We start from the raw sequence: 25,632 nt of genomic DNA on the forward strand, positions 1-25,632 counted from the left end.
GAATCAGCACCTCTAAATCTGAGACCATAGTCCTCAGTCGGAAAAGATGGAGTGCCCTCTTCAGGTCGTGGATGAGATCCTTCCCCAAGTGGAGGAGTTCAACTATATTGGGGTCTTGTTCATCAAATATCTTGGGGTCTTGTTCACGAGTGAGGGAAGAATGGAACGAGAGATCGACAGGCGGATCGGTGCAGCGTCTGTAGTGATGCGGACTTTGTATCGGTCTGTTGTGGTGAAGAAGGAGCTAAGCCGAAAGGCGAAGCTCTCTATTTACCGGTCGACCTATGTTCCTACCCTCACCTGTGGTCATGAGCTGTGGGTCGTGACCGAAAGAACAAGATCCCGGACACAAGCGGCCAAAATGAGTTTCTTCCACAGGGTGTCCAGGCTCTCCCTTAGAGAGAGGGTGAGAAGCTCAGTCATCTGGGAGGTGCTCAAAGTAGAGCTGCTGCTCCTCCGCATTGAGAGGAGCCAGATGAGGAGGCTTGGGCAGCTGTTTAGGATGCCTGCAGGACGCCTCCCTGGTGAGGTGTTCCGGGCACGTCCCAACGGGAGGAGACCCCGGAGACGACCCAGGATACGCTGGAGAGACTACGTCTCTTGGCTTGCCTCGGAACACCTGGGGATCCCCTCGGAAGAGCTGGAGGAAGTAGCTGTGGAGAGGGAAATCTGGGCTTCCCCGCTAAAGCTACTGCCCCCGCGACCCGACCTCTGATAAGCGGAAGATTGATGGATGAATGACTATCCAAGATGAATTAATTTGACACTATGCTTATTATTTAGCAGTGGTAGCATACTGGTGTACAGAAGATATATTTTGCTTTTTTTCCCCACAACTTCACCTCAAAATAGCATCTGCTCCATTTGCACACTGACTGAGGAGTATCTGCAACATTTGCACAATCAACATTGTCCCAGATTATCGCGCTACTCGTCACTTTAAACTGCATACACTCCTTGAAGTCTCGGCGCACTGCACAATGGTCATTGCACCGGACTATTGCTGTATTAGTCATTCGAACTGCTCTAAGTGCTAGAGGACTCTGCATCTTTTGCACAATTGTCAAAAAAAATAAAAAAATAAAAATGTACCGGCATTACCAGATAACTATTAACCCTTTATTGATCAGTGACTATTTTTTTGTCAATGTCTCAAAAGTCTTCTCAGTCAATTGACTGTCTGTTGTCGTACTAGAGTGGCTCCAACTACCGGAGACAAATTCCTTGTGTGTTTTTTGGACATACTTGGCAAATAAAGATGATTCTGATTCTATTTTTAAAGCTTCCCAAAAGAGTGTTTTGTTTTGTGGAGGCTGTCCTTTATCATGAAAATGAGCGACCGTTAACACCGCTCTACTCCGGCACCCATGGCAAATACAGTTTTCGTTACTATGACTATGAGGGTGGTGCTCGGAGGTTGAACAAGGCGAGTAGCTTTTACTTGCAGAAGTATAACAAAGAGTGAGAAAAGAAAACATCCGTCCATCCAGTTTCTACACCACTTATTCTCACTGGGGCCGCGAGTATGCTGGAGCCTATCCCAGCTAACTGTGGGCAAGAGGCGGGGTACACCCTCAACTGGTTGCCAGCCAATCGCAGGGCATAGAAAAGAAAACATGCGAATAAAAGCATTTTTACCGGTGGAGTAAGTAGGCTTCATACACAACACCAGTGATTCCTAACTGGAGGGTCGGGACCTAAAAGTGGGTCACGGACCCATTTTGGGTGGGTCCATTGGTTTTCCAATGGATTATGAGTCTGGTTAACAAAACTTGATTGATTGATTTCTATTGTATTGTGTTGCAATAAAACAAAGGGGAAAACACTAACTTTTATTATTTTATTTCAGCTATGGTTTTATTATTGGGTCATTTTTTCCCTAAAAAAAGAGATGTTTAATTGGTGTTACAATTATGAGGGGGTACTTGGAAAATTATCTCCACTGTCAGATGTCCCGAGTTGGACCCCTGTACTAAACTGTTAAATAGTAATGTCTAAAATTGATGCACTGTGAGGTTTTCATGAGGAAAATCTTTTAGGAATAGTGTTAATAATACATAGAGGTAAATGAACAAACCTGCTCTTTGGAGCACAAACGTGAGCCTGAATCAGCGTCCAGTTGTTGATGTTGTCTCATGTTCTCCTCTTGTTCGCCGAGTTTCCCTTCAAGGTTACTCTGCTGTCATTGTTAGTGGCTAGCAAGGCGATTTGCCGCGAGTCACACACGCATCCTTAATCATAATTTATCGCTAGCCTCCTTCTCATTTGCTGTCCACCAGACATATGGATGTCTTAAACTCTTAAAAAAAAAAAAAACAATCCTTAGTGCTTAGTAAAACAACACACACATTCTGTGGGTCTCATACAACCACTAGGGGCACTATGGAAAGAAGTGACTAGATATGGGGCGTTAAAAAAAAAAAGAAGCTTAGAAGAAAAGAGGAAGAATGTAGCTTTGGCAGTGCTAACTGCAAAAAAATAAATCCAGCGAAGTAAAAGGAATTACAAGTGTTTTTTCTTGGAAATACAACGCATACACCTCCACAAAAAGCCTGCCGTGCTTAAATCTAGTGCATTGTTTCCTTGTATCGATATAATTGATTGATTACCTTTTAAAAACTATTTAAATCAATGTTATGTCTGGAAGGCTGACTTGCCGAACACAGGTCGATCCAGTTGGATCGTAGAAATATAAATCACTGCATCGATATAATGAATGGTTACACCACTTGGACAGTCGGGGAATGAAACCTCTCTACCGATGTCTCAAAATGGCGAGGAAAAGCGTGCTAACAGACAGCCACTTAGCTCCACATAGAGGACGGATGTGGAATGTGGAACCGGCCATGGGTCATCCAGCAGTTCTCCTTGGAATTTACTGGGAGCCAGCCTAAACATATGGATTAACATCTAAAAGGGAGGACACAACACCAGCAGATTACCGAGGAATCCCGCTGGCCTGCATTGCATGCTTCTTAAACCCCGAGAGAGCGGCCATGGACAGCGACTGGCAAGAAAAGAGGACGCAAGTCAATGCAAAACCTTGACATCAGATGTACAAATTGATTTGAGACACTTTTACAAGACCCTGGCTAAGAATGCTCATCCCCGACCACCACTGAAAGGTATGAAACTAAATCATAAGACGAAAAAAATGGCACCCCAAACGTTAATAGTTGGTGATGGAGCTGTCAAGGATGTGAAACGCTTTTGCAGTGAGAAAAACGCCAAGGTACTGTGTTTTACCAATGACATGGTGTCTGATATCCCCCCCAAAAATCATGGAGCTCACTAATCAGCACCCAACTGTGAAGTCTGTCATTATACACACAGGGGCCCTGGATGTTGTCAAGCAGCAATCAGAGGTACAGATTCGAGATTTCATTGATCTCCGAACAAAAGTGCAATGTTTTGGATGCTGAGGTTTTAAGTGGACCTCTCCCAATGGGATGATTTGGAGATGAACGTTTCAGTAGGCTCAATCAATTACAACCCCAATTCCAATGAAGTTGGGACGATGTGTTAAACAAATAAAAACAGAATACAATGATTTACAAATCAATTTCAACCTATATTTAATTGAATACACTACAAAGACAAAATATTTCATGTTCAAACTGATAAACTTCATTGTTTTTAGCAAATAATCATGAATTTAGAATTTTATGGCTGCAACACGTTCCAAAAAAGCTGGGACAGGTGGCAAAAAAGACTGAGAAAGTTGAGGAATGCTCATCAAACACCTGTTTGGAACATCTCGCAGGTGAACAGGCTAATTGGGAACAGGTGTGTGCCATGATTGGGTATAAAAGGAGCGATGGGCGAAGTTCACCTCTTTGTGAACCAAGCGTGTGAGAAAATAGTTGAACAGTTTAAGAACAATGTTCCTCAACATACAATTGCAATTTCATCATCTACGGTCCATAATATCATCAAAAGGTTCAGAGAATCTGGAGAAATCACTGCATGCAAGAGGCAAGGCCGAAAACCAACATTGAATGCCCGTGACCTTCGATCCCTCAGGCGGCACTGCATCAAAAACCGACATCAATGTGTAGAGGATATCACCACAAAGATTCAGGAACACTTCAGAAAACCAATGTCAGTAAATACAGTGCGTCGCTACATCCATAAGTGCAACTTGAAACTCTACTATGGAAAGCAAAAGCCAACACCCAGAAACGCCGCCGGCTTCTCTGGGCCTGAGCTCATCTAAGATGGACTGATGCAAAGTGGAAAAGTGTTCTGTGGGCCGACGAGTCCACATCTCAAATTGTTTTTGGAAATTGTGGACGTCTTTTTCATGGACGCCCCTGCTTATTTCAGCAAGACAATGCCAAACCACATTCTCCATGTGTTACAACAGCGTGGCTTCGTAGTAAAAGAGTGCAGGTACTAAACTGGCCTGCATGCAGTCCAGACCTGTCTCCCATTGAAAACGTGGCGCATTATCCATCCATCCACTTTCCGAGCCGCTTCTCCTTACTAGGGTCACGGGGGCGCTGGAGCCTATCCCAGCTATCATCGGGCAGGAGGCGGGGTACACCCTGAACTGGTTGCCAGCCAATCGCAGGGCACATACAAACAAACTATTCGCACTCACATTCACACCTACGGGCATTTTAGAGTTGTCAATCAACCTACTAAGCATGTTTTTGGGATGTGGGAGGAAACCGGAGTGCCCGGAGAAAACCCACGCAGGCCCGGGGAGAACATGCAAACTCCACGCAGGCGGGGCTGGGGATTGAACCCCGCTTGTGGCGCATTATGAAGCGTAAAATACGACAACGGAGATCCCGGACTTTTGAACAGCTGAAGCAAGAATGGGAAAGAATTCCACCTACAACAATTAGTGTCCTCAGTTCCCAAACGTTTATTGGATGTTGTTAAAAGAAAAGGTGATCTAACACAGTGGTAAACATGACTCTGTCCCAGCTTTTTTGGAACGTGTTGCAGCCATAAAATTCTAAATTAATGATTATTTGCTAAAAAACAATAAAATGTATCAGTTTGAACATTAAATATCTTGTCTTTGTAGTGTATTCAATGATATATCGGTTGAACATGATTTGCAAATCATTGTATTCTGTTTTTATTTGTTTAACACAACGTCCCAACTTCATTGGAATTGGGGTTGCAAATAAGTGGCTCAAAGTTTGTGTACTGCGCTATCCGTGACCTTCATTGACAATTTCTACGTTTTTTGGGAGCGCCGACATCTTTACTAGGCAGAGTGTTTCTGTCTAAATAGACAAGGGCTTAAGTTATTGGCTGCCAACATTTTTTACTGTGTATGTCATTCAGCTGCCCGAAAGGAAAACATTGACCTGGTTGACGCGGCTGAAGGACAAAAAGCGCAGAAAGAGTCTGCAGTTGTTCCCAAACAATCGGAGGAACAAGAGATAAGGTGACACAAGGTGCAGTTGGAGTCACCAGCGTTACCCAAGCAATCAGAGGAACAAATTAGGAATGAGATGAGGCAGCACTTGGAATTTCCCACACCCCTGCCTGCCCCATTGGAGCAAAGCCCACCGCAAAACTCACTCTCTACGAGCCTTAATTTCCTGTTAGGTGTGACGGACAGGATGAAGGCTATTCTCACTATTGGAATAAAACACACACCATGCCAAGATCTTTCTCCCATCCCCCCTTGCCTGAAACCAACGTCCACTAAGATGCGAAGGACCCCTCCTCCACCCATGAAGAATCTTATCTTCAAATGTGACTGATATGTCCAGTCTTTTCCAGATTAAGTCAGACCCCTGTGGAGATGAGGCATTTTTGATCCCTGTAATTACAAGGGACAGAAAGTTGGTCAAAGAAATATGGCATAAAAAAAAATCAAACAAACTTAGTGAGGATAAAATGTGAATCTATCAAACCATTGTCTCCAGTTATCTCTGCGAGACTAGCTCTTTTCAATATCAGATCACTAATAAATCAATGTTGATTAATGGCATCATTACAACCTATGATCTAGACTTTTTGCTACTAAATGAAATGTGGTTAACAGAAAGTAGCTGTAATACCATTTTCAATGAGGCAACACCAGCAAAAATTTCTTTTTATGAATAAGTGTCGCAAAGGGGAAAAAAGGCCAGGAGAATAAACATGATCTTCTCCAACAACCCAGCTCAGGTATGCTCTCAGTGGCAACGTAGCAAGACTGAAACAAACCCGCCCAAGGCTGACACAGAGAAATACTGGAAGAGTATCTGTGAGAAGAAGGCATCACACAATACCAACGCCTAATGCCTGGCAGACTTACACGCAGAGTACAGCAACTGCACAGAACAAGAACCAGTTGTCATAACAGTGGCAGATATCCAAGCAAGAGTGTCAAAGATGAAGAGCTGGACAATACCAGGGCCCGACATGATTCATACATGCAGGCTAAAGATGCTAACTGCTCTCCATGAATGCCTTGCAGCACAACTGAACAAGCACCTAACATCGGGGAGCCACCCAAAATGGCTAACCCAAGGTCGGACAGTTCTCATCATGAAGGACCCCCAGAAGGGAACAACAACATCAAACTACTACTACAAAATATAATAATAATAAAACATTACAAAGCAAATGTTTTGGTAAAAACACCAGCTATGATTAGTTTGGATGCATTTTTATTTAAATTGCCAGACAAAATGGTTTCCCAACCTCCACAGGGCAGGGGTGAAGGTATCACAATCCACTGTTCAAAGGAGACTTTGAGAGAAGAGGCCATAGCGCAAGATGCAAACCATTCAGCAAAAATAATCAGGTCATATTGGATTTTGCAAAGAAGTACAGAGATTAGCCACAAAGGTTTTGGAACAAAGTTTTCTGGACTCATGAGACAAAGATTAACCTCTACAAAGTGATGGATGGGCCAAAGTAGGGAGAGAGAAAGGATCTGCTTATAATCCAAAACACACAAGCTCATCTGTGAAGCATGGTGGAGGTAATGTCATGGCTTGGGCTTCCATGGCTGCTTCTGGAACAGGCTCACTAGTCTTTATTGATGATGTAACTAATGATGGTAGCAGCAGAATGAATTCTGAAGTCAACAAAACCATTTTGTCTGACAGAAAAAATGCATCCAAACTAATCAGGAGAAGCTTCATCATGCAACAAGACAATGACCCGAAACACACTGCCAACACAACAAAGGACTTCATCAGAGGGAAAAAGTGTAATGTCGTAGACTGGCCAAGTCAATCACCGGACCTTAACCAAATTGAGCATGCATTTTACCTGCTGAAGAGGAGACGGAAAGGAGAAACCCCCAGAAACAAACAAGTACAGAAAGAGGCTGCAGTAAAGGGCTGGAAAGCATTTCAAATGAAGAATGCAACAGTCTGCCAAATGGGTTGCAGGCTTGATGCAGTTATTGCAAGTAAGGGTTATGCCATCAATTATGAAATATTATTCACTTTAAGGTAATTTAGTGTCGTCTGTTCCAGTACTTTTGCTCATTTGTAAAATGGGTGGGTTCAAACAAAAGGTGCTCTGTCCTGAGTTGTTTAACACATCTAGATTTAAATACCATGAAAAGAAAGCTGGAATTCTGAACTTTTGTCTCATATTCATGTTTTGATCCGAAACTCAAATGTCTTCAGTATACAACAAAAACAAAGATGACCTTGCCGTTCCAATACTTTTGGAGGGGACTGATGTGTGTGAGAGTTATAAAATATATACAGACCCTTTTTCCAAAAATTAGAATATGGAAAAGTTTATTTCCATAATTCCATTCAAAAAGTTAAACTTTCATAGATTCAGGGCCCACAATTTAAACAATTTCAAGTATTTATTTGTTTATTTTTACACAAGTTGGGCTTCCAGTTCATAAAACCCACAAAATCAGGAATTCAAAAAATGTGAATACTGTGAAAAAAAATCACCATTTACTTATTAGGGTTACATTAACTCAATCAAAATATGTTACTTTCAAAACTATATGTTAATCAATACGTGGTTGGGAATCCCTTTGCTATAATTGGACATAGCACCCCAAATCATGACTGACTGTGGATATTTCACACTCTACCTCAAGCATCTTGGGTTCTGTTCTTCACGCTTGGGTTCTGTTCTTCAGGCGTCCAAATCCTTGGACCTTGATTCCCGAATGAAGGGCAAACTTTCATTCGGACCACTGGCCCACAGTCCAGTCCTTCTCCTTGGCCCAGTTGAGATGCTTCCTACGTTGGCTCAGCCTCAGAAGTGGCTTGACCTGAGGAACCCGACAGTTGTAGCCCATCTCCTGGATGCGTCTGAATGGGGTAGTTTTTAAAGCTGTGACTCCCGCCTCATTCCACTTTTTCTGGCTCTCTGCTAGATTCTTGAATCTTCTCTGTTTGATAATCCGCTGAAGCCCACAGTCATCTCTTTTGCTGGTGCATCTTCTCCTGCGACATTTTGTCCTTACACGAGACTTCCCATTGATATGCTTGGACACAGCACTCTGTAAACAGCCAGCCTCCCTAGCTATGACCCTTTGTGGCTTATCCATCCTCTGGAGGGTATCAATGATGGTCTTCTGGCCAGTTGTCAAGTCTGCAGTCTTCCCCATATTGAACCCAAGTGAGACAAATGAACCAAACTGAAGCAATTTAATGACGCCTGGGGAAACCTGTGCAGGTGCTTTGAGTTTAGTAGATGATTAGTGTCTGACACACAGTTTAAAACATTTCTGGCCTGCAAAATGTCTTCACAGTATTCTATTTTTTTTAGTTCCTGATTTTGTGGGTTTTATAACCTGGAAACCCAAATTATGTAAAAATAAACCAGAAAGAAATACTTGAAAATGTTTAAATTGTGGACCGTGAATCTAAAATCTATGAAAGTTTAACTTTTCCAATGGAATAATGGAAATAAACGTTTCCCTGATATTAAAATGTTTTTGGAAAGGGTGTGTGTGTGTGTGTGTGTGTGTGTGTGTGTGTGTGGCGACAGGCTTGTGGGTGATGTGGTGCCTCACGCTCAAATAACAGACAATTTCCTTCCCCTCCGCTGTTGATAATTCTTAGCCTCATCTCACCGGTGGCTGCCGTTGCCGTCTCCATGGTCATTTTGTTAACATTGAATAGAAGTAGGAGAGTGGTTGGAAGCGAGGGAGAAAAGTAGAGCCTGGGGACAAAGAGGGTGAGAGAAGGGAGGGATTGAGAGATTAAATGTAAAGAATCAGCAGTGAGCGACAGAAGCGTGTATACCTCAGGGATTGCTTATCACTTTTAAATGCTCCTCTCTGCCTCCCCTACCCTTCCTCCTCCAGTGTGCTCTAGGAGGAAGTAAGAAAAGATTACATTTTCTTTAAAGATGGCTCGCTTTCCATCTGCGCCTTTCATTTTAAAACTGAATAACCCATCTACACCACTGTATTATTTTTCACTCTGCAGCTTCATCTCTCTTTCCTGTACAAAACACCTGCTTCTCCCCTCAACTTCCGATTCGTTTTTTTTTTTTTTTAAATCAGAACCACCTTCAGCCACATACTTGCTTTCCCAATATTTTGTTTTTTAGTAGATTCAGTGAAGTGTCAGAATATACTGTAGAACATCCATCAGTGCATTTGATTTGGAGCTAATGCTTCTGTGATCATACACAGCAGTAGTTATTAAAAGTGGGCAAAGAGGCTTTAATCTTTCTAAATGTCATTTATTCACTGGGGCTTCCTCCATCCATTCTTCTTAATCTTTTAGAAAGGTGAAGATGGCGGAAGTCTTGTGTTGGAGGACGGCAGGGAGCAGCTCATGTACGAGGTCCCACTGAACGAGACTGGTTCTGCCGGCCTTGGAGTCAGCTTGAAGGGCAACAAGTCTAGAGAGACTGGTGAGGACCTGGGCATTTTCATCAAGTCCATCATCCATGGAGGCGCTGCCTACAAGGTACAACATCTGTTTTTTTACTAGCCCATTCACATTTTTTTTATTCAACCACATTTATTGCGCATTAGGCTTCAACATAGGGATTAGTGCAATTATATAAATATGATTTCAAAGTGTCAATATTCACAAGGCTCTGACTGAGGGGTGTCAAACTCATCGTAGTTCAGGGGCTTTCAATTACGGCCTAATTTGATGTCAAATGAGACCGGGCAGTTAAATTGCACGAATAATGCATAATTAATTGAAATAGCAAAAGGCTTTGGTTTTTCCCCTTTGTTTTAATGTGAAGTTGAAAGAAATACAAGAAAATCTTTATAATTGATCAACTGTCTTCACTCCAGGGTAGCTCACTTTCAAATTCATCCTGCGGGGTGGATTGAACCCCTTGCTGTTTGTTTGTCACATGTGCTTTAACTCATAATTTCAAGGTGGCTAAATTCAAGCATTTGAAGGACGTTTTGTAAATCAAACACTTCCAGGATTTTGAAAACATCTGTGAGTATGTCACAGTCCAAATGTAAAGAGACCAAAGAAATTAAACAGAAATGTTGTTCCGCATGTGTGCGGCACTCAGAAATAAGAAATGTGGGATAAAATACATTATATATTTACTGTTGTTTTTTCGTCTTCGATGACTTAATCAATAAAAATACAGGAGCATGGCAAACACAAGGATTTAAGGACATTTTGAGATGGACCTTTGCTCATTTGTCCTGCCCTTGCCATTGCTCTTGCCATTGTTCATTTTTCTGGCTTTTCCCGTTTTCTCTTTTCCTCATGTTTTTCCTGTTATCTGCTCCTTTCCCAACCGTATCGTCTCTTTGTCTTTCTTCCGGTCTTTCACTGACGCTACAGCTCCTCCCTATGCAGGGAGTCTCTTGTGCAGGCCCTTGACCCCTATTGATCTCAAGTGGCCTGGTCTCATCAACTCTGGAGCCATCTTGATCACTCAGCACTCACTTCTAGTATCACAAGGGTAAAAAAAAAACACCCATTTCAGCACTTTGGAGATTGCTCCACTTGGTCTCAATTCTCTTTTCCCCTCTTTTATAATGTCAGCCCCTTGTGTCCCTCTTTGCTGCTCCCAGATCTGGAGCACACGACGAGGAAGCACACAGAGAGGAGTGTCGTGTCGGAGTGAAGATAACGGCTGGTTTGGGATCAGGGAAGCTAGACAGGAGCTCCCTAAAGTAGCTTCAGAAGTAGTTTTTCTGACAGCTGCCTATGCGGATTGCACTCAGACAGAATGGGCCAATAAGATACGTGAGAAGCAGGTTTCTGGGGCGAGATACCACACAAGAGGAAGGAAAGCATGGGAAAAAAAGGAAGACAGACAGTACTGAGGAAAGGGGAAATGAGCAGCATCACACAACAGAAAAGATGGGAACATTTTAGAAAAAGAGCAAAGAGGAAGAAAATCATGAAAAGTGGGAGCACTCATTGGGGTCACAATACATGAGGGCATACATGTCTGAGTGTCTCTCTTCCTCACTATTGATGCATGCTAATGAACAGCACCACAGACTCCCGATGAGACTGCAGCGGCAGGCTGGGGCAGAGGAAGGGATGGCCATGCAAATCGTCACTCAGCAGGCTGGGGGGTGGGGGGGGTGGGGGGGTGGGGGTTAGGGAGTGGTGAGATCTAACCCATTTCCTGAAAACACATTTGAAAAGAGATTTTCACTTAATTTCTCATCCACATCTTTTTAAAGATTTAGGATTTAATACAAATATTAAACACTAAGTTCATATGGGGGTAACCCCTACATTACTCGACTGCCACATCTTTCATTATTCAATGTATTATTGTTATTATTAATAATAATAATTTTAAATTTATATAACACCTTTCAAGCGATTCAAGGACACTTGTAGTATTGCAAATAATCTAAACGGCATGTTTAGATTATTGCCTGTTTATTGATGCATGTTTAGATTGCATGTTTATTGATGGTTTATGCCAAAACTTTTAATACTCATGTATTAAATAGACAGAACATGCAATTTTTTGTCTTGCAGCATACAGGTTTTATTTCTGTGCATGCAAATGGCCTGTCCCTGCCCTCACTGAACCTACAAAAACAACAAAAAACAGAACACTTATTTTTTAAAGCTAAATTCACATTAAGAAAGGGTGTAATACACTATACTGTATATAAAGCAAGCCAATACAAAAAAAAAAAAAAGTCGCATGCTACAAAAATAATTTAATGGTGTCTCTTTAACCATGGAGTGTAGATCCAGCCATAGTGTGTTGAAAATATATACATTCAAGCCTTTTTTGGTCATGTGCTAGTGTATGAATGTGGGGTGTCATAGCAGTCTATCTTTGACTTCAGTCCAGACGGTGCCTGGTTAATGAGGCAGGGTCAAAGGTCAACACTGGCCATAATGGACCATTCATAATGTCAGACTCTTAATTGTGTGTTCCCATTTTTATTGTCCTTCTATTCATTTTTGTCTGTGCACTGTGTTAATTATGACACTCCCATGACACCTAAGTCATCTCATAGCTCACTTTCTCTCCCTCACCTTCTCCAAGGCACCACTCTGCATTGGCTCTTCACAAGTGGCTGCTTTGTAAAACACTTAAACATGATCTAGTGCCCACGGAGGCTATTCCATTAGCTATATATTTATCATGGCACTCTAGCTTTCACGAGATTGCGAACTCCACAATTATCTTGCCTTCACCTTTTAGAAATGCCTCTCCCTATTATTTTTTTTATGTGCCTTGTGTGTTTTTCATTTGATGTGCTATTAATGTCAGCAGGGCGGCTTTCCTGTTAACATCACCACCAACTTCTTCCCACAGGACGGCCGGCTGAGAGTAAACGACCAGCTCATTGCAGTGAATGGCGAAGCGTTGCTTGGACGGTCCAACCACTCTGCCATGGAGACACTGAGGCGCTCCATGTCCTCGGAGGGCAACGCCAGGGGCACCATCCAGCTTGTGGTGCTACGAGCATCCAAAGTGGAGGTGAAACTCCATTGTGTTGATGATTGCATGGTATTAGCACACTAATGCATCAATGCAATACGGGTTGCAGCTATCAAATATTTTAGTATTCCAGTATCCTACTAAAAATGTTATCGAATAATCGAAGATTTGGATAAATTGTATTTTTTCTTGGCTAAAGACCAATTATGAATACACAAGAAAAAATAAGGCATTTCACTTAAAAATTAACGACCAGTTTTCCTTTTTTAAGATAAACACCTGTTTTATTTCTTAAATTCGCATTGAACAGCAAATTGTTTTCTTGTCTAGAAATATTTTCAGTGAGGCAAAAAAGATATAATATATATATAAATATAAATACATTTCAGTTTAAATGTAGCATTTTTTTTCTTCTTAGGTTTCGTCACATTTTTTCTTCTTAGCTTTCTTCACATTTCACATATATACATATATATACATATACATACATATACATATATATACATATATACACTGTGCGGAAGGTTTTCAGACCCCTTAAATTTTTCACTCTTTGTTATATTGCAGCCATTTGCTAAAATCATTTAAGTTAATTTTTTTCCACATTAATGTACACACAGCACCCCATATTGACAGAAAAAAAAAACGGAATTGTTCAAATTTTTGCAGATTTATTAAAGAAAAACTGAAATATCACACAGCCATAAGTATTCAGACCCTTTGCTCAGTATTTAGTAGAAGCACCCTTTTGAGCTAATACAGCCATGAGTCTTTTTGGGAACGATGCAAGTTTTTCACACATGATGCAAGTTTTCACACCTGGATTTGGGGATCATCTGTCATTCCTCCTTGCAGATCCTCTCCAGTTCTGTCAGGATGGATGGTGAACTTTGGTGGACAGCCATTTTCAGGTCTTTCCAGAGATGTTCAATTGGGTTTAAGTCTGGGTGGGCCATTCAAGAACAGTAACTGAGTTGTTCTGAAGCCACTCTTTCGGTATTTTAGCTGTGTGCTTAGGGTCATTGTCTTTTTTGAAGGTGAACCTTCGGCCCAGTCTGAGGTTCTGAGCAGTCTGGACAAGGTTTTTGTCCAGGATATCCCTGTACTTGGCTGCATTCATCTTTTCTTCGATTCCAACCAGTCTCCCTGTCCCTGCAGCTGAAAAACACACCCACAGCATGATGATGCCACAACCATGCTTCACTGTTGGGACTGTATTGGACAGGTGATGAGCAGTGCCTGGTTTTCTCCACACGTCACTTTGAATTAAGGCCAACAATTTCCATCTTGGTCTCATAAGAGACCATCTTGGAGTCCTTCAGGTCTTTTTTTAGCAAACTCCATGCGGGCTTTCATGTGTCTTGCACTGAGGAGAGCCTTCCGTCGAGCTACTCTGCCATAAAGCCCCGACTGGTGGAACGTTCTAGAACTTTCACCCATCTCCCGACTGCATCTCTGGAGCTCAGCCACAGTGATCTTTGGGTTCTTCTGTAGCTCTCTCACCAAGGCTCTTCTCCCCCAATTGCTCAGTTTTGCCGGACGGCCAGCTCGAGGACTGGTTCTGATTGTTCCAAACGTCATCCATTTCAGGATTATGGAGGCCATTGTGCTCTGAGGAAACTTAAGTGCAGAAGAAATCTTTTTGTAACCTTGGCCAGATCTGTGCCTTTCCACAATTCTGTCTCTGAGCTCTTCAGGCAGTTCCTTTGACCTCATGATTCTCATTTGCTCTGACATGCACTGTAAGCTGTAAGGTCTTATGTAGACAGGTGTGTGGCTTTCCTAATCAAGTCCAATCAGTATAATCAAACACTGCTGGACTCCAATGAAGATGTAGAACCATCTAAAGGATGATCAGAAGAAATGGACAGCACCCGAGTTAAATATATGAGTGTCACATCAAAGGGTCTGAATACTTATGGCTGTGTGATAGTTAAGTTTTTCTTTTTTAATAAATAAGCAAACAATTCAACATTTACATATATATATCTATATATATATTTTATATGCAGTGGGTATGGAAAGTTTTCAGACCCCCTTAAAATAAATATATATATATATATATATATATATATATACATATATATATATATATATATATATATATATATATATGTATGTATATATATATATATATATATATATATATATATATATATATATATGTATGTATATATATATATATATATATATATATGTATGTATACATATATATATATATATATATATATGTATGTATACATATATATATATATATATATGTATGTATATATATATATATATATGTATGTATGTATATATGTATATATATATATATATATGTATGTATGTATATATGTATATATATATATATATATATATGTATGTATGTATATATATATGTATGTATGTATGTATATATATATATATATATATATATATATATATATATATATATATATATATATATATATAGTGACCACCAAAGCTGCATCCCGATTCGATGTTCTGTAAAGGCGTGTCACAATGCACTGACTTTGCATGGCGCCCACCACGGGGTAAGGCACAACAGGGCACAGGTACTACAGCAGCACGGCGCAAGGGTGTCACAAAGCTTCACAAATGTTCAGTATGCGCACTGCCTGTGCCACGACAGACGTTTTCCTTTATCCCTTCCTCTTTGATTTTTAAATTTTTTTTTTGGAGCCATGTTCAAATCTTATTTCCACTTGGTGTCTTTTTATTGTTTTCCTTGCAATCACGTCTCACCTATGAAATTTAGTTGCTCGGCGTGGGGTCACTCTTAATTGCTATACACAGCCCTTATGATTTTGTTGACTCCCTTTTAGACTCAGTTTCTACAAGTGTTTTGGCACTACATTCTCACTCCCACCACACACCGGTTGCGCTGCCTAGCTCAGTACCCCTGTCCTATTCTGTTCTTTCCTGTCCTATTTGCTACTCATTGCGTCCCTTCCTCACAGGGTGTAACACTACCTTCTCAGACCACCTAATTGAGATCATTTGATCGAAAGTTGGCTTTGTTATTAGAAAAGATGTAAAGAAAAATTAGGAGCATCTTGTATAGCTCATCCTTCAAAAGAACCTTCATTCTAAATACAATCAGTATTGTGCGGTCTTGAACTTTTCTGAGACGGGGAGAGAGAGAGAGAGAGAGAGAGGAAATGCTGCACAAATGCTGCAACCCCCACTGGTTCAAAGAAACACTTTCTCCATGGATTTACATGTACCTGTATTTGATATTTGTCAAACCTTTTTTTCTTAAATCATATATTACATTTAAAGGCAAAATACAAACACTATTCAATATTATGTAAATATGTTTAATTAGCAATCTTGTAATTCAATAGCACAATTACATTCAAACTATCAAAATATGCACACCTCGCACATAAAGGGTTCATATAGCTTGCGTAGTACGGCCACTTTAGCTTGAGACATTTGTATTTCCTCTCTTCTTGTTTGACGGATATAGGAATGACTTCTGTTTCCAATCCAGCACCACCCTGTCCTCCGGCGTAGTACCACAATTGCCAACTAGCACAAGGCTGCTCAGATAAAAAAAAAAAAAAAAAGTTGTCATAAAGGAGCTGGAGGCAGCCCAGAATTAGTTTGTTTTTTTCAACAAATGAATCTCCTTGTTGGGGAGCTCAGTATGCCCAAAAACTCACCAATTTTTACAAGTCTGTGTATCCTGGTAAAATGGTATGTATTTTAGGGGTCCTAACAATGGCAGCACAAAATTCACTCAGTAGCACCCCCTGGAAAGTTAGGGGGAAAAAAGTATCCCCTGTCACTTAAAGTTTGATGATCATTTTGATGATTCACTTTGAAAAAACAGGAAGCGAGACCATGCTCATTGCTTCTTGGAGCTTATTTGTTATTGTTATTGTTTGTTATTTTATTTGTTTTTCCTCAGCACTTACACATCATTTCTGAAATTATTTATTTGTTGCATATTTTGTTCTCTTTTTTTTTTCGTAGGGACAGTCCAACGCTATAAATGCAGGCACCAATCAAGCCACTCCTCAACAGTCTTCTGACAATCAGGTACAAGTGGCCAGCATCCACCAGCCGCCTCTGCCTCACCGCTCCTCCTCCCTCTTACCGACACTGTGGAGGCGAGCATCTGAGCCGCTACCTCATGGCCACCGGCAGTATTACAGACAGAGGCCAGGGGAGAGACACACTACCTACAGCTTGAACCATAGCGAGAGATGCAGTTGTTACACATTTGGTCTCGCACAAGCGCAAGTTGAATACCTTGAAGAGGCCAGCGGCTACAGGCCCACCCACGAGTTTGCCTCTCACGGTCTCACGCGCAGCAGCTTAAATAGAACTCCGGAAGTAAAGAGGAACATGCACTTACACGTGCAACCCGAAATCGAACTCGATTACGCTCACGGTCACAAGGCCCCGCACAGTTGCAATCTGGCCTGTCCACAATTCAGCTTGATGAACAACGCGTACACAGACAACATCAGGGCAATGGCAGGGAAGATGTACAGCGACCCGCCCACCCACAGCAGTGACGCAAGCGCACAGAGATACAGAGACACACACTCACATTACTACGCGAACAACCATGCTCTCACTCGACACCATGACCTGTGGCTCTCTGGTGGACTCTGATATATGTGCGCGTGTGTGCAAATGGACACATGTATTTAGAAGCATTGCCCGTAAACAACCATATTTAGTGCACAGCTTGGCCTTGTATACAACTTTCCTCCTGTCCACTTGTTTTAATGCATGGAAATTATCTTTTGTGCTTATTTTCTAATCACCTCTCACATCACTTTATGTCTGTAGCCTGTAAACACTGTCTTTTCTTCTTTCTTCTGTTTTTGTCTCTGAGTGAAGTCGAGCCTTCTGTTTGGTTATTTCTTTATTGCTACAACACAATGTACTCTGCTTTCTATCTCACCTGTCTGACATTCCTGTATTAATAAAGGTAATCAAAAGCCACCTGCATGCTGGTTTGTTTTCCTGGGTTTTCAGCAGTCGTTTCCTGATTTGCACTCCTTTGCTTATTAAATGACACCCTGGTCTCTCTCCCACTCTTTTCTGTCCTTCCATTACCGTATTTTCACGACCATAAGGCGGACCGTATTAAAAGGCGCAGTCTCAGTTACGGGGTCTATTTCTGTATTTAACACATACATAAGGCGCACCGTATTATTGGGCGCAGGCATGGTAAAACATATGCTATCTTAAAACATACGGTCGCATGCATGCATGCTAAAACAATGTTTTTAAAAAGGCAGCGGGAGCAAAACTGAGTTTGGTTGTACTTTATTGAAGTATTTAACAATGTACTCACGTTATTTTTTGATCAATCCTCATCCACAAATCCATCAAAGTACTCATCTGTATCTGAAATGAAAAGCTGGGCAAGCTCTCCATCAAACACGCCAGGTTCCCTCTCGTCATTGTCGGCGTCAGTCTCGTTGCCGTGCGGCTCCTCAGAAATTATGCCGGTTTTTACGAAAGCTCGAACAGTGCAAGCAGACACGTTAACCCAAGCATCCACAATCCATTCACATATGGTGGCGTAACTCGCCCGGCGCTGCCTCCTAGTCTTAGTAAAGCTGTGTTCGCCATCTGTCATCCATCGCTCCCACGCCGCTCGCAACTTCACTTTGAATGCCCTGTTTACACCGATGTCCAGCGGTTGGAGTTCCTTCGTCAAGCCTCCCGGAATGATGGCAAGCTCCGAGTTATTGCCCTCAGTCGAATGGTGACTAGAGATGCTTCTCCCGGCTGTTCTTTGCTCATTAATCCATTGCTCCAGTTGGTCTTCCAACTCGGGCCACCTCGCCTTGTTTCTGCGGAAACTCAGCTTCGTCTTCTTGACTTGGCGAAGCTCGTTTTCCTGCTTCCTCCACCTGCGAACCATGGATTAGTTGATCTTGAATTCACTCGTGACTCCGTAACTAATACCGTGCAGTTTAAAGCGTGTCTCTTCATAGGTGCCATTTTCGGGGGTCCTTAGCCAAACCGATGCACATACTGGAACTATATGCCTACTGGGGGTGTGCCTTTAGCATCCTCTGTCACGCGCACCCTTCCCCCTTTATCGTCTGCATGCTGTCCTCAGTCACGTCCGCCTTCCTCTATCTAAGCAGCGTGTCGGTAGGAAATGCTCCCAGTCAGTCAAGCGGAGCGCTTATTAAAGTCACACAACAACATTTACAGATTTTGGAACTCTGTGCACACATAAGGTATGCCGCATTATAAGACGCGCCGTCCATTTTGGAGAAAATCTGAGACTTTTAAGTGCGCCTTATGGTCGTGAAAATATGGTATTCTCCTCGGTATGCACACCCATAACACTTAGGGCCTGATTTACTCATAGATTGTGCTAAATTGTGTGTTGACTCTCAACAGATTGCATGCACTGTTGGTGGCCGTGACCAACGTGATCTACTAATATTGCAATACAATTGTCAACTGGTGTAAAAATGGTGGAGACCACCCTGTTTGAATAAGGTTTTTCTCTTTAGGTTGCTCTGATGGTTTTCACCATGGGAAACTTAGAAGAGCACTGTAAGCACACAATGAATTTTGAAATTATGGAATTGGAAGTGTTAGTGGAAGAGACAAGTAACCCTGGATATTTGGCCACAATATTTGTTTTGACTGCTTTAGAATCACACAGCTTGCACATTCAAAGAATGTGTGTGCCTATGACAGAAGTATATAACTCCCTGTATAAGGGGGGGAACCATTTGCACATGATTGCAATCTATCGTGCCGATAATTTTGGGAAACCCAGTAACCACATAAAAAAGGTTTGTTTGTATGTGCCCATCCTGCAAAGCATTGCGTTTAAAACCTGTGATAGCACACCTGAATAACTGCTCTGGGAGAGGCCCACACCAACTGACATGGATGCAAGGAAATGCAGTTTTGTCATCAGTAATATGGCATGACTCCTTCTTGTGACTGGCTCCAAGTCATCCTTTTCAGAAGCTCCAAAATTGCATTGCTGAATACACGATATATCTTGATAATTTTGTTTCTGGCATTGCAAAAGTGTTTGCACAAGTGGAAAAATGACGTTCTTCCCGTCGCCTCTCATTTTGCCTACATGCCCACCTCCCAAAATAACCACAGTCATAGTTAGGACGGTCTACACCTGCCTTTCAGACACAGTATTTAAAGACAAAAAATCAGTCGCAATATTTTTTTCAGATTTGATCGATCATATTGCGCATGCTAAAATAATCTATTTGCATCTACTCCTCCCAGTATTTTGTGCATTTGTGTAGAAACACACAAAATGAATTACGCATCTATTTTGCCTATTTGACACACCAAGCCGGAATGCCTGTTTGGCAAATCAGGCCCTTACAGTCCTGAACTCATAGCAAAAGAAGGGAGACTGAGGCACAATGTCGCTGTAAAACAGTGTTTAGTATGAAGAAAAAAATAGTGGCCAAATTTTTACCTCACCATTTCATTGGGAGATTTTGTAATAGTCCAAAGAAACACAAGTTTGAACGTTTTGCCCTGAATTCCAAAAGGTATGTTTGACGCAAACACATTGCTCATCATCCAAAAAACACAATACCTACAGTCAAGCATGGTGGTGGCAGCATGTTTCGGGGCTTTTTTTTTCTTCAGCTGCTACTGGGTCTTAGACAAGGTGGAAAGAATTGTGAACAGTTAAAAATTAGCCGTTAGCGTTTTCCAGCAAAACCTTTAGGGTTCTGCTAGACAGCAAATACAAAGCCTACTAGAAGAGCCGAGATTTATTTGGGGTTAATCAGAGGCACCTAAAAGCCATATCCCAGTTATAGGAGGGTGTACACGCTTGTGCATTCATGATCTCATTTGTTTATTTTTATTCCCCTCTCGAGGTACAAGTTATAGGTCACATTAATGGTGGGGAAAGTTTTGAAATTATTTATCTTGGTCTCGTTTGTTATAATCTCAAAAATGTGCCGTTTGAGCACGGGTGTGTGTGTTATCCACTGTCGGCCTCCAGAAATTTGACGTTGACTCGTTACGGCTGTAATACTGAATGTTCCAAATTTTGGAACAAAAAAAAAAACACCGTCTGACATTACCGGCACATCCACATTGAACAGCTGCTTGGTGCACGTTATTTTATTACTCCCCCCAGCTGCCAAGCCGCGGAGGTGAAAGTTTTCTTTGCGTCCGGTGTCAATGTCACTGATCATCGCCTCCATGGTAGTGAATGAGCTACACCTATTAACATGCTTCTTACAAAAGTGTCACAAAGGGAGGATGAGGAGTGAATAGGCGATGATGATGTCAAAGGCATGCTAATTGCTAAGCTATTGTTACAAGCTGTCGCAAAACATCGAAATACAATAAGTGATTTGGTGAAACAATACACTTGTCACATACTGTAGGTCTGGCTGGAACCACGTGTTCACGGAGATTAACCAATTTACAACAACAAAAAAAAGAGGCCAATTAAAATGTGTAAAGAGATAAAATGATGTACGTCCACACCGGATGCCGCGTCTGAACCGGAAATGAATTAATACATCATCTGAGGGTGGGGTCACAACCCCAATTCCAGTGAAGTTGGGACGTTGTGTTAAACATAAATAAAAACAGAATACAATGATTTGCAAATCATGTTCGACCTATATTTAATTGAATACACTACAAAGACGATATTTAATGTTCAAACTGATAAACTTTGTTTTTAGCAAATAATCATTAACTTGAAATTTTATGGCAGCAACACGTTCCAAAAAAGCTACTACTACGAAGCTACGGTGTTGTAACACGTGCAGAATGTGGTTTAGCATTGTCTTGGTGAAAAAGCAGGGGCGTCCATGAAAAAGACGTTGCTTGGATGGCAGCATATGTTTCTCCAAATCTGTATGTACCTTTCAGCATTAATGGTGCCTTCACAGATGTGTATATCACCCATGCCATTGGCACTAACACAGCCCCATACCATCACAGATGCTGGCTTTTGAACTTTGCGTCCATAACAGTCCGGATGGTTCTTTTCCTCTTTGGCCCGGAGGACATGACGTCCACAATTTCCAAAAACAATTTGAAATGTGGACTCTTCGGAGCACAGTACACTTTTCCACTTTGCATCAGTCCATCTTAGATGAGCTCGGGGCCCAGAGAAGCCGGTGGCGTTTCTGGGTGTTGGCTTTTGCTTTGCATAGTAGAGTTTCAAGTTGCACTTATGGATGTAGCGCTGCACTGTATTTACTGACATTGGTTTTCTGAAGTGTTCCTGAGCCCATGTGGTGATATCCTTTACACATTGATGCTGGTTTTTGATGCAGTGCCGCCTGAGGGATCAAAGGTCACGGGGATTCAATGTTGGTTTTTGGCCTTGCCTCTTACATGCAGTGATTTATCCAGATTCTCTGAACCTTTTGATGATATTATGGACCGTAGATGATGAAATCCCAAAATTCCTTGCAATTGTACATTGAGGAACATTGTCCTTAAACTGTTCAACTATTTTCTCACGCACTTGTTCACAAAGAGGTGAACCTCGCCCCATCTTTGCTTGTGAATGACTGAGCAATTCAGGGAAGCTCCTTTTATACCCAATCATGGCACACACCTGTTCCCAATTAGCCTGTTCACCTGTGAGATGTTCCAAACAGGTGTTTGATGAGCATTCCTCAACTTTCTCAGTCTTTTTTGCCACCTGTCCCAGCTTTTTTGGAACGTGTTGCAGCCATAAAATTCTAAGTTCATGATTATTTGCTAAAAAGAATAAAGTTTATCAGTTTGAACATTAAATATCTTGTCTTTGTAGTGTATTCAATTAAATATAGGTTGAACATGATTTGCAAACCATTGTATTCTGTTTTTATTTGTTTAACACAACGTCCCAACTTCATTGGAATTGGGGTTGTATATTACTATTAATAATGAATATTTGTAATATAAGAAACTTTTAGTACCACAGTGAGGAAATGTGCATTGTTTCAGCAGCAATTGTCGACATAGGAAATATAAATGTCACATGAATAGCATGCAAGAGAAGACGTAATTACATTTCTTCTTCTTACGTGTACTTCTTCTACATTGCACAAAATAGAAACCAAAACTATTGTCCATACATAAACTATCAAATTCAATCAATCAGCAATGTTGTTTGTTTGCGAAATAGAGTGCTGAGTTATAATTTTGACGTTTGAGGTCGGATTAATCTGGTTTAATAGACGTGGGTTTTGTTTGTTTGTTTGTTTAGTTACCAGTGTTGAAAACGGAATTGACAAAGGTGAATTAATCCATAGACAGATATTTGTGATGATGGAACGTCAAAATCTCATGAATTGGTACTTTGATTTAGGCTGCAACAGTGTCCACCATTCCAAGGTTAATGTCATAAAAATGTTAAAATGACAAATATTGAAACCATAATTTATTAATGATTATTATTATGACTGTCGCACAGAAATTTTCTTAACAAAATTACGAAAATATGGAAATTCAGACAAATTTGAACAAATTGTTTTGGAAGTGAATTCTTATAGGTTGGCAACTCTGCTAATAGATGGATCCCCTCCTGTGTATGTATTTTGGTGTGATTAAGACATACTGTAAAGATGGGCTGTCTGCTTGCAAGGAGCAAGCAAGCAATGATTGTGTCACTGGTACTGTCACAAATTTCCCGCCAATCCAAAAAGTAATTGACAGCGTGCAGGAGTTTTAATGATAACCTTGGGACTTGACACGCGTTTGTGACAGCTGCACGTCTATTTGTCCGGGAGAAGTTTATTTAATCCTCCATCAATCCCCTATATCCATCTTCAGAAGGTGGGAGGTTTCTTTGTTGTGGTGGTAGGGCTATTGAGTAATGTGCTTGCATTCATTCTGTAGGAAAAATAATCTTGGTGTGTCGATCAGGGACCAGGTGGAGTTAGGCCCTGGCAGAGATGCTCACTTGTCAGGCTTTCAATTAAGTGCATATACATGTTTATTACCTCCACAAAAGAGTGGATTTGTTCATCACCCATTGGTGTGGGCTTTTTTTGTGAGCATGCACTGTAAACTTTTTGGAATACTCTTAACTGGATTTTCATGACGGTAGATTTAGTTGACAGTCCACACATTGATGAAATGAAAATTCCCAAATTTACAAGGGGTAAACATTGACATAAGGGCTGTAACTAATGATTATTTCCATAATCGATTGTCGATTTTGTTTTTTAAATTATTTTTTGGGGGGATTATTCGATGGATCAGATTAAAAAAATATATATATATAAATAAATAAAATAATTCATTTATTCACAAAGAGGACATTGGCAGTGCACAAACAGGAACATCCCAGAGCTCTTAAAGTAATAAATTATGAATACAAATTTTTTACAAAAAGAGAAAGTAAATGTTGTCAAAAGCTTAAAAATAGGCCATGGACCAATGCACAAAAACATACAAATGTCGGATATAGCCTACAATATCTGCCAAATATATATATATTTTTTGAAGTGCACAAAAATAGGTATTTTGTGTTGTTTAAAAGGGACCTCAGTTGTCAGAAAAACTGTAGAGCATATACAGATACACTAAAAAACGTAAAATTACCCTAAAAATGATTTAGGCTATTTTCACACTGCAAGGCATGATCCCCAATTCGTATTTTTTATTAAATCCGATCTTTTTATGTGGTCGTTCACATTACAAAAACAAATACGGCTTCTACTGTGGACGGAAGGCGTCTGTGTGTCACACGCATGCACACTAAACGGGACGTCACATTGCGCATGCACGCAAACACGAGCCGTTGTGTTGATAGAAGTAAATATGGGCCCCTCGTGCAGGTTTCGTCATGACACATTTTTGGCGATTTCAAGGATTTTGTGCAACTGGAGCCAACATTTTTTTACATCTATCAATTCTAAAGCCTCTTTTTTTCACCACTGAGTGTTTTCGCCTGCCGTTGTCATTTTGTAGCGCGTCTGTTTTGTCAAACAGTTTTTTTACCTTTTGATGACATACAGGTCTGATGCGTTCCCTGTGAGCATCAATACTGCACTCGTGTCTGATAGATATCAGATTTATATCCACAGATGAAAGAGGCTTGGGTCGGGATATAAAAAAAATCGGAATTGTACTGTGCACATTGACATGAAAAAATGTCACATTGGGCAAAAAAATCAGAATTGACCAACAGTCTGAACTTAGCCATAGTAGCAAGTTATTCATATGTCTGAATGGATTCTGTCCTGCTTCATTCCTCACTCAGCTGCTTATTGACACTCCAGTTGGAACTGACTGTAAAACTAAACACAGCAAAAATATTATATACATTTAATACAGCACTTCGTTTTAAAAAGATGGCCAGCTGAATGCTAGCACTCAATGCAAAACCCTACTGACCAGCTTGCAGAAATATGCGTTAGACATAACGGGAGGGATTTACCACCAAATATCGAATATTCACACACAAATGTGGTAGTAACACATACAGACAGGTAAGATAACAATACTCACAGGCATGCCTGTATGTTCTTCCTATTCTATGAAAAACAAGTTATTTTGAATGCAGTTCAATCGCGACTTTTGATGTTATCTGCATGCATGCACCACACTGCCTCTAAAAGGCCAAGGCGCACACAGCAGGAACAGCACACACTCCAATACACTGTAGTAATAATTGCGCAACAAAATTAATTGATCACACTTTTAATTATCGATTCATTGTTGCAGCCCTAATTTAAATGTCTAATTTGATTGTTTTATGTATGTATTTATTTATTTATTATCTTAATCTCTAAACGGGGGGCGGTTTCAGAATCAGAATCTTCTTTATTTGTGAAGTATGTCAAAAACACAAGGAATTTGTCTCCTGTAGCT

The 25,632-nt window shown here is 40.9% G+C and overlaps 1 protein-coding gene across 8 annotated transcripts in view; it reads left to right on the top strand.

Annotated features, from left to right (window-relative positions):
* pard3ba (par-3 family cell polarity regulator beta a) overlaps positions 1-25,632 on the top strand; it is a 218,780-nt gene that overhangs the window by 98,040 nt on the left and 95,108 nt on the right. For 6 of the 8 annotated variants that reach the window (XR_009791988.1, XM_061798810.1, XM_061798809.1 and 3 more), the window contains 3 exons: positions 9,681-9,866; positions 12,682-12,876; positions 16,792-16,857. Coding sequence is in view for 7 of the 8 variants with exons in the window: in XM_061798810.1 (XP_061654794.1) it covers positions 9,681-9,866; positions 12,682-12,876; positions 16,792-16,857 (447 nt within the window). In the remaining variant the exon portion in view is untranslated. The remainder of the gene's footprint in view (positions 1-9,680; positions 9,867-12,681; positions 12,877-16,791; positions 16,858-25,632) is intronic. The other 2 variants (XM_061798806.1, XM_061798807.1) reach the window with 1 other exon arrangement.

Source organism: Phyllopteryx taeniolatus, chromosome 1 (genome assembly GCF_024500385.1).
Source record: "Phyllopteryx taeniolatus isolate TA_2022b chromosome 1, UOR_Ptae_1.2, whole genome shotgun sequence".
Taxonomy (NCBI): Eukaryota; Metazoa; Chordata; class Actinopteri; order Syngnathiformes; family Syngnathidae; genus Phyllopteryx; species Phyllopteryx taeniolatus.